Below are 17,440 nucleotides of genomic sequence, written 5' to 3'. Positions count from 1 at the left end.
GCCACGCGCAACTTTCCCACTGCCCTCCTAAAAACAAGGATAAATTCCATAAAGGAAAAATCATCCGTTATTTTAATTCAATAAAATGTTCAGTTGATTTTTTATGACCATTCTAACATTGCTCTTTACTACTATTAAACACACCACGTAATATATTTAGAATCCCCACCAACACTCAGACACCATCAAAAAATTATGACATATTTTATGTTTACGTTTGTTTGTATATTTAAAATCTCCTCTTAAAGTTATTTTTCAAAATATGTGTGCATGTTGCATACATATTACGCAATGTCTGTACGACTGATGATTCCTCTCAGAAGTAGTACTGACGCAAAAATTTGTACGACTGATGATTCCTTTCAGGAGTAGTACTAATGTAATATTAGTCCAGATCATTTACAAAATAATTTTTTTCTCATGATACAAAGTAATTAACTAATGTATTAGACAAAAAGGTTTCTCCTGATTTTCAAGGACCATTTATAACATAAATTTTATTAATGTTTTCACATATGATTTTTTAAATATTTTTTCGTTCATTTTTTAGATGAGAATACATCAAATCAAACATGTTTATAGTATACAATTTCCTAAGTGCTATCATTCTTTCAAAAATCAACTTCATTCGGGATCAAGAAATTGAATAATTTACCTTCTAGTTAAAAAATTTTGTTAATGGGCAGAGGAGCATGATTTTCTTTATCATGAACCAAATCTTTAGTAAAATAATTTTGATAATTCTGCTCAATTTGATGGCCTAAAATATTTTCTGATATCAAAAACATTAATAAATTAATTGAATCAACAAAACTTTTAATGAAATACTTTTTATTGAAATACAATATCAGTATTTTTTTAAGTAAATTTAAGAATGTATAAGTTTATATATATGTATATATACACACGTGAATCATACACCTATCTGTATGTAATCGTAATACAATGTAGTTGTTTCTAGATGACAAATTAGCCTATTATTTATTATTTCACAATATTTTTTTGTGTACAATACTAATAATGTAGTGATTAAATGTTAAATATACAAAGTAATATTTTTTATGTTTAAATCATTAAAAATAATAATGCACTTTTATAATAAAATGTACACATTTAATTACTACCAGCCCAATAACTTGTACTATATCCTGGTTTAACTTGTGCTTTATTTTGAGAACTACTATTTGTTCTTTGTCCAGAACTATTCGAACTATCTTGATGTAGAGGTTGATGTAGCTGATGCGGCACAGTTGGGATGAACAAATGTGCTCCATATCCACTTATTACATTTGCATTTTGATTACTACTGAGCCCAAATGGTGGTGGCGTGGCCGAATGAAAAGTTTGCTTTTCATAAGACTGCAAATAAATAATAAGAAACCAATTAAACTTTAAAGTTCCATGTGATACTATTTAAAAACATTTTTATCTATTTTAATTATATAACAAAATCTAAATAACAATATTTAAATAATCTCAGACAGTATGGCACTAATATAGATGAATTTATAAATATTTATTAAAATTACTTATAAAATTAAGTACAATTCGGAGTATTCCAATGCTGCCCGTAATAATTAGTAACTTTGTTGAAAAATTCTGGAAAACACGAATATCTGTAAGTGTGAGTACAAAAAACAACCTTCAATTATCTTAAGATTCGCGTAATAGCCGATAATAAATTTGAAAATAATAACTCAGGTGGTAATGCTATTAAGTATTTATTAATATAAATAACTTTCAACGTTTCGACCCGTACAGTTATATTAATAACAAGGCCCTCATCAGGTACAATATTTTTCTTAAAAAATGTTCTATTGAACATAAGATAAAAGAGATCTAGTAGTCTTTCCTTGTTTGAAGAGTATGGATCAGGCAAACCGTGGCAGACTCCACTTCACTTATGTGTCTCAGCTTGTACAATAAATGTATTATCACTCAACAAATATATTGTTGTTGTTTACGGACGTAACTTTTTTAACCAGGGTTCAATTTCAATTATTTTAAGATTCGAATGATAACCAATGATAAATTTGAAAATAATAACTCAGGTTGTAATGATATTAAGTATTTATTTATATAAACATGTCTAAAGAGAAAACACTTCCAGAAACTTGTACATTTTTACAAAGAGAGTAATTCGCATACTAAGAGTAATTTAATGCGCGTAAAATAATATAACTGACGTTGTACGCAACGCTTATAATTTTTATGGTAGGTAACCATAGAAAGTTATGTACCATCTATATATGCAATAACCATCAATAATAAGTAATAAATGTTAGTCATAAAATTACAAATCAGCTACATAGGTTACAAACAAGTAACGCTGAGTAAAAACTTTGGTATTAAACTAGAAAAAAACACGAATATGTTTTTAATTCTCGTGAGTGCTTACATCATAGTAGTAATACATTATACATTAGAGGCATAACGAGTTGACTAATTACGCTATCAGGTGTGCTCGAGGAAAAATGAAAGTATTTAAACCGATATTTTGATGTAATGATAGCAAATTTTTTGATGTTTTAGTTTCTACCCTGGCAACTGTTGAGAATCTGTATGGACTTTACATACTAAATGCACGGAAAACAGATCAAGAGCTGCAGTTAAAAGATTCTCTGGCACGAAATGAGCTGGTTTTAGTTGCTTAGTGGGCACAACTTTGACAACGCCATTGATATCGATCTTGTAGTTAAGATCAGCAATGCGCCCGATCACTTTAAATTAACTGGAGTGACCTTAAGGACGTAAAGGCGTATAATATTGCCTGTCACAAAATAGGCGAAGATGACCAAACTCAATGTTCTTAAGCTTTGTTAACTTAAGAAGTGATATGAGTTTAATGTCACATTGCTAGTACAGAATAAGTTTAGGCATTTCAATGAGTGTTGGCAGACAAATCATGTTGACTTGAGTAGAGGTTTCTAGGGTGCTTGCAGGGCCAGGAAAATGCTGAACGCCAGCAAGAAGACTAGTTATGTCTATTTAAAGTAATGTACCTGCCGCAATATTTTATGATCTAGGTAAGTGTTCAATGTCTGTTGAGTACTGAGAAATAAAGCAGAGTTGATGTCATTGATGAAGACTGGAACACAAAAATCAGTGAAAGCATTGAGAGGGACATGTAAAAAGGCTGGACGAAGCGACGTAAGATGCGCCGATAAAAATTGCCTAATTCAAGAAAGCTCCGCAGATGAACTACTATGACAGGCTCAGAGTAGTTTCAAATGGCTTGCAAATTTTCAAAGTAAGGTTTTGAATCTTCTTGGTTGACGTGATGACCATGGGAAACAAGTTTTGTTTTACTAAACTCATATTTAGGCATTCTAAAACGCAGACCAAAAAATTTTTGGAGTTGAAGAATGATTTAAAGGTAGTTAATGTATTCCTTTTGGAAGGTAGGAAAAACCAAGATGTCATGTAGATAGGCAAAGGTAAAGTACAGATCGGCAAGTACCTGATTTACGTCACTCTGGAAAGATTGTGACACTTTGCGAAGTCCCAACAGCATCAATAAATATTCGGAAAGACTAGAAGCTGTTCTCACAGACGTTATGATAATATCTGTAGGCACAACAGGTTTCTAGTGATACGTCTTGTGTAGGTCGAGCTTGAAAAAATTTGTTTCTCTTACAGAATGACTAAGTAATCGTGCAAGGGAGTTTGTTGGGAATTGGGAATTCCTCAAGAATGGAACAAGCATTGAGTCGGCGCGCGGCGGTAGCCACCACAAATGAGGATTCTGGAACCGTCGAGTGACTAACAGTACGCGGCCTGTGGATGAGCACTATGTAGTGTATACTCATGATATAGTCACACATATGTACACACATACACGTCACACCTTGCACTGACACTACTCTAGACAACATTTATATGTCTACACTAGTGCATAAATATTTTTAAGGCTCCTTTTATTTCTGCATATTTTTCAATCCTATCAATTAATTTTTTTAAATCGTTTGATAAATGCTTATCCAACTTCTTTTTTAGTACATCTGCTCACTAATCTCGCGTATCAACGTGTGTTAACTCTCCTGATTCTTCTAGCTCCCATAGAAAAGGGTATTTGATAGCTCTGTCCTTGGTGATACAGTTTTGTATTAATTCTTGTCCAAATGTACCGCACCTAAATTGTCTATACACGTTCGTGAAGCTTCACTGTAATTGATACTTGAATAATTAAGAAATATTTTTACTTTTATAGTTTCTCATAGCTACAACCAATCGCCGCCTACAAATCATATCACAAGACATTTACGTATGTTAAAAACATAGCCATTTGTATATTGACGCTGATCTCTATCACTGGAAAAGTCAGAATTCATACACATTAAAATATTTATGATCAAATTTGTACGTAACAACATCGTCATTTGATTCTTTTAAATACCTAAAGGTACGGTTTACAACTTTGACCTAAATCTTCTTATAATTTAAAAAATGTGCGCTAAATAAATTGACGCTTAATACAATGTCTGTTTTTACTATTCTTACCATTAATATTTTAACTATTTTTACTATTTTTACGTACATAAATAGACCAGTCATAGTTAACCTTCATAATAAATCATCCTCCAGGTTACTATGTACATATGTTGATTTGATATCAAACTAGACGGACTTTTAGGCCCTGATGTGTGACAATAGCCAGAAAAATTCTCAATGGCTTATATTTTAACACTGGAGCAAATGTCTCTTTGAAGTCTATTCCCTTTTTCTGTTTGTGTCCTTTACCACATAACTTTACGTTCAACCTCTTTATTTCTCTGTTTTCATCTTCCTGAACTTTTAAGACCCATTTGGTGTCCAATAACCTCATCTCTTTTTTTGGTATTATAGTGTTTCTTTTATTTTTGTTGCGTGATTTTAGTTATTCTTGCACAGCTTCTATCCACTGATGTTTTTGTGCCCTCTTAGTTGCTTCTGAAGTATTTTTGCGACTCATAACATCAGTCAAGTTTGACTCTAAGTATTTTCTTGAAGTCTTTATTTTTTATCTGTAAATTACATTGGGAGTAGCTATAGAGAAATATTTAATTGGTCTCTTGTTATCCCCGCTTTTTATTAGTCTAGCCCTTTCTTTTCTTCTCCATTATGTCCTCTCCTGCTTATAGTTAAAATTAGCGGCTTCCGGTCTCGGCTTCGCCCGAGACTCACTGAATGGAACACCGTAGTGTGTTGACACGTAATGTAAAACGTTTTTAATTAAAAATTTAATATCTATTCGTGACTCTTGTTGGAACAAAAAACTTTCTATTGAAAACATTTTTTTCGGAATCCATGCAGTTTATTTTTTTAAATAATAAGCTGTCAAAATTGAAAAAAATAATGATGCTGAAAAGTACCGTGCGTTTCTTATACCAAAGAATAGTCATTCACCCTCTACCCGTTAATTTGCAGTTTTTTCCGTATAATCTACGAAAAAGGCTATTTTTCAAAGCTATAAAGATTTAAAACTCACAAAAAATAAATAATTAAAAATTTTTTTTTTATCTCGCAACTTTATTATCAGAGCAACAAAGTCGAAGAGCTTAATATCTAAATTTTTTTATCGCCAAAAAAATACAAATACATATTCTACCTAATTAAAAATCTGGAAGATTTACGAGCTTACTGTAAAGGTTATAATAATAAGCTGATCTTTTACTTAACAAATTCTTCATTTGTCGATGTTGATGCTGCTGCTTCACTCTCGATAAATGTTCTGCATCAGTTTCTTGACGCCTAAAATTGTATACATTAGATGCATTTGAGGTTTTCCTTCCAATTAGCCCTCTTGCGACTTTTACCATGGTTAAGACTTTTGTGAGCCCTGAAGGCTGTTTTTTGTTAAGTTTGTTAAGTTGTAATAAATTTCTTGGCAAGGCAATTTAACCTCCAATGGCCCTAAAAAATACCGGTGAGCTTCTTAAGTGAACTGTTTCTCATTTCTAAAGTTTTCAGCAAATATGACTGCCTCTTTACTTCAGGGTGATCTTCTCTGGCCTGTTATTGTAGCACCTGATTGATCAAGCGGAAAACTAGAACGTCTGAAGGGTTGGAGCTAGTTGTAGAGCTTTTTTCCAACGTCTCCTGGCATAACACCGAAGACGTTGGTGTTTAAAGCACCTTATTTTTTGGCAGACCCAGCTGTTTTGGTGATCTAAGATGGGGAGATTAGTTCGTGATGCTTGCACATTGGAGACTGTCCCATTTGCTAAAGCTTATTTTTTCTTCACAGTTGTTAGGTTCGCACATCGCAGACCTCGGAGAAGATCGGTGATTCCTGGTAGAATGCTTAGAGTTGAAAGGGTAACATAAGGTTGTCGGTCACCGCGGTTCCCAGCCTTGCGACGAACAACTTCGCTTATGACGTTGGCCAGTGAATGACTGAGTTGGTTTAATAGTGGCCGGCTTTATGTAGTCTTATAGTCGATAAATCGTCTCCGAAAATGGCAGTAAAATTTGTTGGTAAGGTAGTTTAACGTTAGGTGTCCCTAAAATTAACCAATGAGATTGATGGTTAAGTAGGGAACGTAAATACTTATGATGGCTCTGAAAAGGGCCAGTGGTGATAGCTATTCCTTATTATTATTATTCTTGATGATGGAGAGCTGGCTGCAGATAGTTTGACTCTTACCCTGGGAGTCTCGATGTACGGAGACTGTGATGGAGGGAGGTACGCCGCTGACCAAAGAATATCTCATCTTCGGGTCGTTCCTCGGATAACTGCTTATCGTTAGACGGAAAAGTGGGCCTGGAAAATACCTTCTCTGTAGGTATGCCGTTAGGACGAATTACCAAGGTATCCCTAGCTTGCTCTTGTAGCAAAATCTGTTTTGTTAGCACCAGGTCGGTTGGAAGAATCGCCATGAAACTCTAAATTGCTAGAGCAGACGGGGTTTTGGCTTGACGTCTCCTGGTATTTTGCCGAAAACGTTGGTGTTCAGGACACTTTTATTGGTGGCACTCGTCAATCTTGGTTGTTCGGGATGGATTTCGACGAAAGGAGCTTGTCCATGAGATAATAACTATGACTTTTTTAAGGTAGCTAAATGCCTCGTTATCTTATTAGTGATGCGCATGAATGCATTAACGAGATTTACTCTGTCCATATTTAAATTGAGGGTCAAGAGGGAAAGAGTCATGGGGGATCAAAGCCATTGCGTCATCGATTCCACTGACTGTCTGCGATATTAGAGCATTCGGCCATAGCTTCTCAAGGTAGAGCCTTGGGAAGGGAAAAGTTCTTTTGTGTGAAAATTACTGTATTTGGGGGCAGCGAAGTGCCTATGGTCCGACACCCAAATCTGTGCACGACTCTTGGTGCCATGTGCACAGACGAGTCAAAAGAGCAGTCACGGATAGTAATTGGAGTCCACGATTGTGAAAAGCGCTTTGAGTAATTATCTGACTCTCACTTTTTCCCTAACAAGAGAAGCATTGTTATTTTAGACACTTACAGTGGAACACTTCACTTATGACGAGAAAGGGCCACGGCCTCGTAGCGATTAGAGCCGAGCTTGACTTGGTTCAAAGACTTGCCACGCAAGAGTATCACCACAAGTACACTACGGCTAGTCGGTTTACTTCGTTAAAGTCATGAACTAAAAAATCGGACTGTTGGAAAGGCTCTCTCTTCTGAGTTTGGCTAACCTGGTTACAAGTCTGGAGTAAGGAATGCAACACGGAGTGGAACACAACCGGCAGGCAGAGGGCTAAGTTTTAAAGCCAGCTGTAAAAATATTGCTGCAATAAAGGCAAGCGTTGCATTAGAAACGCTAACTCTGAACAAGCTTCTACGCTTTCAGAAACCGTCTCCGAAAGAAAACGGAAGCAAGAAAGCCTTGCGTAACAGACTGTTGGCCAATGTTAAACGCTGGCAGAACAATTAACGCCGACAGAAGGTGTGTGTCACCTGGAGTACACCACCATCATATGGAGCTACCCAGCTTAGTAAGCTTATTCGAAAACCATAGAGTGGCGTTGGCTCAGTGGTTAGCGTGCTTGCCTCAGAAACAACATGTTCGAAGAGTCGCAGGTTCGATTCCCGGTGAGGGCACCCAAATTTTTTTCTGTGAGTTCTCGTCGGAAAAAAAATCTATGATTCCAAAAAATGCGTTCATGTGTAACAACAATGATTTTGGGAATACAAAAATAAAATGTGATCCGTATGATAAAATAATATGTGCTCTACATAACAAACGTCCTATGCAATTGTAATACATTATAAATCTATGTAATACTTGGGCTACAATATATGTACTTGTATATGAAAAAGGCCACCATGTACTTTGTGTCATGGCAAAAAATGTACCCACAAAATTTGCCTATAAAAATTAATCAATTTTTTAAAATTATTTTATTCGAAAACTAAAATTGCAGCTGGGTTGTAAAACCCGACAGGCTCGGGGCCGTGTTGAAAGTAATATTTGTCAACTTTTGAAAAATTACTTTTCCAGGATACCACAGTTAATTCCCTGAGTTTTTTCGGTTTCTATAATATAAAAAAAAAAAATCCCTAAGAATTATCGGATTTCCCGGTTTTCCTGGATCTGTAGAAACCCTGATAATACTCATTCGTTCCCTTCAGCTCCACTTATTTCTATTACACTTCTTGGTTTTCGTGATTGCCTCATTTATATACTGCCTCTTGACTCCTCTTTGACATCTTGAGAATGAGGTTAAACTATTTTAGTTTGGATATAATTCTCAACTCAGCCCTCATACCCTGATTATTTCTGATAATGTTTAAGCTCCGCTTAAGCCACCTTTCATACAATGTAAGACTATTAGTAAACTATTATAATAGTTCTTATTTCATTCAATTTAATTATATTGTCTATTTGATCCTTTTCAGCCTCACAACTTCTGTTCAACTTCTACACCCAAAAAAATTTCGTGTTCAAAGAGTACACGTTACTCGGAGTAGGAAAGTGCAAGTAAGTTCCCACCTTATACAATTCAACTAACTGGGCGCCATCTAGCTCAAAACGTTGTACTCATACAGTTCAAGGTAGAGTTGAACTTTATGAGTCCGTGGAGGGGGTAATCGATGAGCCCAACGGGTTGGACTATTTGAGTGAAACCTATGGAGCTCCTGGCTTCAGCCATATGTGTATGCATACATATCAACGTCTTGAGTGTGTCTCGCGCTGCGATAGTGCGATCATCAAAACATATACATATAGTTGTACTTTGATGATCGCAACGCAGAGTCAAGACATTGATATGTATATCCAGTCATATGTATGTACATATACATATGGCCGAAGCTAGGAGCTCTAGAAGTTACACTCAAATAGTCCAACCCATTGGGCTCGTAGAGTACCCCCTCCACGGACTCATAAAGTTCAACACTGCCTGGAGCTGTACAAGTATAACGTTGCGTTGAACTGTATAAGTTCGGTACCTACTTGGACTTTCCTATCCCGAGTAACGTGCACTCTTTAAACACAAATTTTTTTGGCGTGTACTTAAATAAATATGATATAAATTTCTTCCATTTTTTTTGTTTTGTTTAACGAGCTGGAGTTTTTGTTTAGTACCTGTTTACTTTCTTGAATTGTCAAAAAGAAAAAAAATTGTATTTTCACTTACACAACTTCCATTACTATAAACTTTTTTAGTCAATTTTATTTAATGTAAAAATATATTATGTTACTTTTTTTATATAATTTGGTAACACCTCACTCAGTCAAAAAGCAACCAATAAGCTTACGGAATTTTAAAACAGTAGACCTCAGCCGTATCCATATTAACATCGCAAAGTCAAGAACCCCATTTTTCTCTTTATTAAAATATGATAGATTTGTAGTAGTTCAACTAAAGTTACTTTGTTAGCATATAACTTTAAAAAATATACTTTTAGTCACTCTTTTAATAAATAAACATTAAATAAGACATTTACACACAGAATAATATTTCTTCATTTTTTTCATGTCACTGTAAGGTATTTTTTTTAGCATTCATTAAATGAGAAAGTAAATTTATTTTTTGATTGAGGGATTTTATTCATACAAAGAACAATACAATTCTTGTTTTTTTTATAAGAAAATACAAAATTATAATATTTATATAAAATAGAAAAACATAGTAAAATTTTTGAAGGTATTTATGATTTAAGTATTAAAAATTGTATAAAAAGATATATTTATTATTTAAAATCAAGAGCAATTTAAATTTTACATTTGTAAATTTTGAATGACTTCCTATACGAGTCCTCATGAACTTAAGATTTATATACAGAAAAAAAGGTAATTAGAGATAAGTTACCTTAGTCGATACATATGTAAATGAGTTTCAACAGAAACATATGTGTGAACATGGAAAAGAGAAAGGATTTACACAGCGGCTGTGGTACTCCAGAGTTTCAGAACAAGTGACTGCATGCGACCCATGGATGAGCACTGTAAAGTGTGTACTCTTGCTATAGTCACGTATATGATACTACTCCAGACCACATTTACATCTAGATGGATATAGTTCATAAATATTCTTAACAGGGCCAGACTTGCTGTTTTTTACTACAGATTTGGGCGAGTAGAAAAATCTTACCTGTGCTATATGATATTCTTATGTTTATGTATATACATAAGTAAGGTACAAGAATTAGTGATAGTCTTGTAAAATTAAGTTTATTTTACTCTCCACCATGCTGGAAAACCACTTATTCAATTCTTAAAAACGAATAGTGAAGTTTGATGATAATATCTAAAGTAACGGAGGCTATTATTTTCTTGGAAAGCCAACAACTAGCTAGCTTAAAGGTAAAATCCACTTTTGGTTTTAAAAAAGTTTGTACATACAGTTAGATGATTTAATGGAAGATATCCTTTCATTAAATTTGATAATAAGTGAGGTGTGTTTGGAAACGATCTCTGTACCCTATAAATAGAAGCATTAGGATGGATAACCGTGTCGTCTGAGAAAAATTTTTTAAGAGCCCGCACGAAAGATTCACATACTACCCTTAACCCATAACTCTGCAAATGGGTATACAAGAAATTTTTAAACACCGAAAACAACCCTGTACAGAAGAAAAGATCAATGATGGTTAGAGGCTAGGGATATAGGATACGTAAAATGTCTTGGGTATCGAATATTGAGTTCAAGTGCAATTCCGAAACAGCGCCCTCATTGAGCAAGTTGACAACTATGGATTTCAAATAAAACAGGAAAGTAATATGTATCATGAATTTGTACAAGTAGTATAAGTCACCATACCTTAATAAACCTAGTACTATCCTTTTCTACTCCAAACCAATCGTCTTCAAGATGGTCGATGGTAGCATGTTTCGGAATTGTGCTCGAAGCCAATACGTGGAATCCTAATACTATAGTATAATGTGAGATATTAAGTAAATTATTTTTAGAAAATATTTTACTGATAACTTGTTTTTAAAAAATAGTACTTGGTACTACTCGAGCTTAGGTATGTAAGGTAATAATATTTAAAATGAACGGATACTTTAATATGAGGGACCATCGGGATAAAAAATAAATTATGGTTATTAGTTATTTCTAACCTGTACTTTTTAACTTAAACACTTTTTCATGTAGAGTATTTGTTTGTTGCCATTATATATACTGAACAGAAGGACTGAAAGGAGTTTTAAGATAAATTGTCCAGTGATTTTGAATAAATTTTGAAGATTATCCTATCGTAAGTTTGAAGTTTTTATAGGTTTCGGTACTGTTATTAATTCTCAATGAAATTTTGTTAAAAAATTTTTTTATGTAGGTTATGTGATTGTAACAGAGAATCTAAGTGAGCTTTATACTTGCGCATTTGTCGATAGTTTATTTTAGTAGTGATTTGGTTTTTTAACTCGTTTTTAATAATAAGTACTCAAGATGGTAAAATCTTGTAATCCACTGAATATAGATAATCACAAAGTTAAGAAGAATCTGGTTAAATTTCCGCAATTTTTGACAGAAACCTTTCCTTTTATTCGAGCTGATGCTTTGATTTGTGTAAAGTACAAGGTTGAAGCTTGTAAGTATAAATCTAAAAAAAAATTCAAGATGATAAATATCGTAAAGCAGGCATCGCAGTATTGGAGAAAATTATAGAGAAATTTGCATTATCAAATGATAAGCGAGAAAGAATCACGTTGCTCACTCTAGCCCCAAAATTTTGGAACCGAAGAGATCTTATGAAAGAATTTGGTTGCACGGAAAGAGAAACTAGACAAGCTTTAGATTTAGTTGCTGAACATGGCATAATTACATCACCCCATAAAAAAAAGGAAAATGTTTTATTTGCTAACGTTGAGAACTCTATAAAAAAATTTTATGAGAATGACAGTGTAAGTCGTTTAATGCCGGGATTAAAAGATTATGTTTCAGTCAAACAGGATAATGGTACATGGGTGCATGTTCCAAAACGATTACTACTCGGAAATTTAAATGAGTTATTCATTTTATTGAAAGAGAAAAATGAGAACGTCAAAGTGAGTCTCACGAAATTTGTGCAGCTCAGGCCTCCAAACTGTATTTTAGCCGGAAGCAGTGGTACATACAATGTTTGCGTATGCGTGCATCACGAAAACGTAAAATTAATGCTTGATGCAATAAATTTAGAGTAATTGACTGAGCCCGCGGACACACCTCTTAAAAATTTCAGGGACTGTATAAACACCATCATTTGCGATAATCCTTCAGAAAATTGTTTTTTAGAAAATTGTTTAGATTGTCCCAATTTCAGAAAACTACCAATTTTATTATTAGATTCATGAGAAGCTGAGGGTGTTTTTAAAGTAAGTTATCAAATATGGGCGCAAACTTATCGGTGCACGATAACATCGAATACAGTGAAAATTTGTGAATATTTGGATTTACTGGGCGAAAAATTAATGAAGTTAAAAACACATAATTATTTTGCTAAAAAACAATCTCCATTCGTAAAAAAATTTAAAAAATAATTCACTCGATGGTAAGTTTATAGTAAGCTTCAATTTCGCGGAGAATTACCCGTTTGTGGTTTAAAATGCAGCCCAGTCATTTCACTGGATTAATAACCAAGCAACGATATTTACGTGTGTTCTGTATTATAAGGAAGTTAACGAAATTAGGCATAAAAGCTCGGCAGTGATATCTGATAACCTTACACATGACACAATTGCCGTATTCGTTTATTAAAAAATCATCGTCAACTATTTAAAAAAAGAATTTAATTCAAAAGAAATATATTACGTTAGTGATGGTGCTTCACACCATTTTAAAAATAAAACTAACTTTTATCTTCTTTTAAATCACGAAGAAGATTTTGGAATTCCAGCAGAGTGGCATATCCACGCTACCGCTCACGTAAAGGGAGTGAGTGATGGAATAGGATTGAACAGAAAACGAGACGCTAGAAGGACGAGTGTGTAACTCTCTGCAGGCAATCACATTTTAAAGGCAGAAGATCTTTTTAACTGGGCAAAAAATCACTGTAAAGAAACGAAAATTTTTTTTAGTAGCAATTGTGAGTATGAATAAACTGCCTTAAAACTAAAAGAACACATTTCTAGTGCAAGAACGATTCCAGGAACACTGAATTATCATGGGTTTATCCCCATTAAGGATAAAAAATTAATGCTAAAGAAAACGTCTATATGTTATCAATATACAATCTTTCCAAAATTAAAAGGTTGTAAAACGAATGTAACTAAAAAGAAGCCAAAAACTAAGTAAAACATCAGTGTTTTTATTGTTGAATACATTTAAAATGTAAATATCAAATATTTTATGGACATTTATTACTATTTATTTATTAAAAAATTCTTGAATACATAAATATATTTTATCAAAAAATGTATCACTGATTCATGCGAACCTTCGTTAAGTAAGAATTGTTTACATCGCCAATACATATATAACTGAAAAGACTAATATGATCGTAGCAGATAGCGGGCGGCTGACCCACTGCCAGCGTGGCCACAGTGGCTCGCGCCGTCTTGTTCGTCGTTTAAATACTGCGTAAAAACAAAAACCCCTCTTTTTGATTGTCGCTATCTACGTAAAAAAGTCTCATCTTACGATGTAGATAGTCCAAAAAATGCCAAAAATTGAAGATCTTGAAAATACAACGTGTTTTTTGAACTTTTGCATTTTTCGAGGTTATGGAGGCAGAATTTTGAAAAACCAATGTCACCACTAGAAAGCTGAGGAAAAAATATGTCAGAAAATGTATTTTGATAGTTCTCTTATTAACATTTTGAGACCAAAACGACGAGTTGAAAACGTAGTGTTTTACGCTCGCGCGGGCCGTGCGCAGCAGCGCTGGGGCAGTTGACGTGACTCTCCCCATATGCTAATTATTCATTTTTACAGAATTAATAGTGATACTTTTGTACGGCTGGTAGATTATATTTTAGAACTTTTTTAACACAAGAATGAACATATGATAAAAGCTCTAATACCGCGGAAGATAGTAGTAATCAAATAATCAAAAACACACAAGCCAATTAATGAGGAGCACTGTACATCGTAGGTTTGTTCATGAATAAAATCAAAATGCAAGGTTTACCATCAGCAAAAAAATAGATTAATATTTATTGCCAGGAGCTAATAAAAAATAAAAACGATTTTATGAGGAAGATTATACCTACTGTAACTTTCGTAACTCAGCTGAATAATAGATAAGTGATGCTACAAATTATTAACCAATAAAGATTATTTGAAATACGTGATGTTGCCTATAGGCGTTTCATACGGCTAGCACTGCTTATGATATTCTATCCTTATAAATATCTGATATTAAATGCCTTTTTAATGTGATTTTATATTTTCACAGATGCAATTTTGTTTAAACTAGAATTTTCAAAACTAAGGTTCACTAGATAAAAGTGTAGCATTAAATTAAATAAGCACGGCTAAAACGTTGTAAAATTCTGGAAAATTAAGTCTAAAAACTCAGATACAAATAAATAAGGAACAAAAGAATAAGACACAAATTATTGTAGCCAACATCATAAAAAGTAATTTATTAAGGTTTATTAAAACACATTAACTTTTTCAGTGTAGTGCAATACATTGTAACGGGCGATTAATTCCTGACCAGCGTTCATGTTCACCTAGACTGCGCAAGAACGAAAAGCCGGAGAGAGTAGATGGAGAGACAAGTGTCTTGCGATGCGTATTAGCGCGAGACACTGTGGGCCATCAGGCCAGAAGGGATTATGTATAGGTAGGATACACACGTGCTTCTCTTGCCCGAAAAGCACTCCAAGTCACCAAGGGACAGTCTCGCCATCGCCTTGTTAGAGCCTGCCACCTAACGCCTACGAATAAGCGACTTGCCAGCAAGATACCAGGCCGAGAATTCCTGTTGAGAGATCATCTGCTCGACCAACAAGCTTAAACACAAGGCTACAAAAAGCCAGGTAAGCGTAGTGCGTGCGTGAAAATCGTGATAGCCGTGTAATCTCTCTCTGTGCCCGGTCGAATTATTGCGTGCCGTCAGCTCCGAGAGGAAAGCTTCCTCGGCCGTACGTGCCTTGCTGTTAATGCTATCGAGTGAAAAAAACTGTGATTATGTCTCTGAGGGTACCCGGGAAGGACAGTCTCAATCAGAGTACTCCTCGTATTAATTAGTGGTTTCCAGAGCCGTAAGCAAGTATAGACACCCCGTTACAACGTGTAATGTTGCATAATACATCGAATTCATCCCGTTGAATGTATTGGATTGTTTTAAAAAAACAATACGTTGGAGGTGCCTGCATCTAAGGGTGTCTTTTTGTAAGGTACTTTACTATTACTGTGGGTGATGAGGTTAAACTGAAATGTGCAGTCCGGAATTTGTGCATTCAATTACGTTACATTGTACGTATTTTAATTTGTTTTCTAACCATTTAAAGTCAAAATCTTATTGTCTTCTTCTTTGCGTTCGATATTTGTTTGATTTCTATCACTTTCTAATTCTGTTTGCAGGAACGGTCAAATTACAGAAATGTAAATAAAAGTCTTAAAACGTTTTTTATCCAAAGATGTTTTAGAGTATCAGATCAAAATACGAATTCGGTTTGATCAATAGTAGTTCTTTAAAGGTATATATTAACAAATTGTGTAGAACCAAAATTGCAGATAACACATTAAAAAATTTCTTTCACAATGCTACTCAGCGTGCAAGTCATAGTAGTATTACAATAACAAGGTTACTTGTACTAAGGAAGGTACTCTTGTGACTAAAATTGCGCAGAATAGTCCGAAATTAAAAATCATAATATTTATAGAGTAATAATAAATGAGATATTTTTCAAGTTAAACTTAATCGCTTACATTAGCTTTAACGATCACTATTATACTTAAAGAATCCGTATTAATAATAAAAAACAGTATAACCTGAAAAACTTTAATCATATGTTTGAAATACTTCGTATTTGTTATTTGTAAATTACTTTTTTTATTCATTAATTTTTTTTGTTTTTTTTTTTTTTTTGTATGAAAACACATCACATTTGTCAACAGAGTTGTTTTTTTTAAAGTAAATTCATGTTTTCTTTTTTTAATCATTTTCAATGTTCAAAACAATTTGAAGTTATTCATTTGGTATTCGGATCACGTATTCCTAGTTTAATAATACACATATGTTTAATTCAAGTATAATAGAAAAACAGTTCACATAAACCATGGAAATGACATACTGGCTAAAGAAGGTTTTTCATTGATATAACACGGAATGCAAGGAAATAAAAACAAGTACAAAACAATCGTACAAAATAATGAAAAAGTAATAAAAATTGTAAAGATACAAGGCTAATAGCAAAATTCAAACAGCAATTGAAAGAAAAGAGAACGACTTTGAGAAAAAGAAAAAGCCAAAAGATAGTAAGCTACAATAGAAAGAGCCAAAAAAAAGAAAGCTACAAACAGTTCAGAAAAACAATGTGCAGTACTGACAGCCTAGATCAGAAAATTGAGAAAGAAGTTCCGGAGTTAAATTTATCATAATATCTTTAGGCCAAAAAAAAAAATCAATAACGTTAACTACAACGAAAAAGTTTAGTAACTAAACAAGATTAACTATTCTCATACTTTAAATCTGTTAAAAATTAAGATTAGTCAAATGTAAAACCGTTTTTATTCTACTTCAAGAGTAACAGAGCAGCCAATTGTTAACTGAAAGCTTTGCATTAAAGTAAATTATCGAATAATCAATTGTTAAACTATTTATAATTAAAGGAAATAGGAAAATTATAATCTATGCCAGGACTGTGAATCCATATTAGTGCTATTGTGACATATGTAAGAAATTTTAATTATTAAAAATAACAAAAATAATATTTTTCTTACAATTATTTATACGTAAATAAATGTTTATTTCTTAAAGTAAAAATTTTTTGGTCTTAAATAAAGTTTGTAGGATCGGTAGGCAAGTTATTCCTACGATAAACCTTTTTTTGCATAGAGTTTTTTGACTTTTCAAAGGTACTGATTTATTTAAAGAAATTAGTTATGATTAAAAATT

The 17,440-nt window shown here is 33.5% G+C and overlaps 1 protein-coding gene across 4 annotated transcripts in view; it reads right to left on the bottom strand.

Annotated features, from left to right (window-relative positions):
• Positions 1-814: 814 nt before the first annotated feature.
• The window catches only part of lig (ubiquitin-associated protein-like lingerer), a 543,185-nt gene continuing 526,559 nt past the window's right edge, over positions 815-17,440 (bottom strand). For all 4 annotated transcript variants that reach the window (XM_089590028.1, XM_089590031.1, XM_089590030.1 and 1 more), the window contains one exon: positions 815-1,359. In XM_089590028.1, the coding sequence (XP_089446154.1) occupies positions 1,114-1,359 (246 nt within the window). In that variant the 3' untranslated portion in view covers positions 815-1,113. The remainder of the gene's footprint in view (positions 1,360-17,440) is intronic.

The sequence above is a fragment of the Copidosoma floridanum genome, unplaced genomic scaffold, assembly GCF_036245765.1.
Source record: "Copidosoma floridanum isolate Cflo_tuat_1 unplaced genomic scaffold, Cflo_Japanese_pri ptg000011l, whole genome shotgun sequence".
Classification (NCBI taxonomy): Eukaryota; Metazoa; Arthropoda; class Insecta; order Hymenoptera; family Encyrtidae; genus Copidosoma; species Copidosoma floridanum.
The sequence above is the reverse complement of the archived record's forward strand: the minus strand, read 5'-3'. Positions and strand labels throughout refer to the sequence as shown.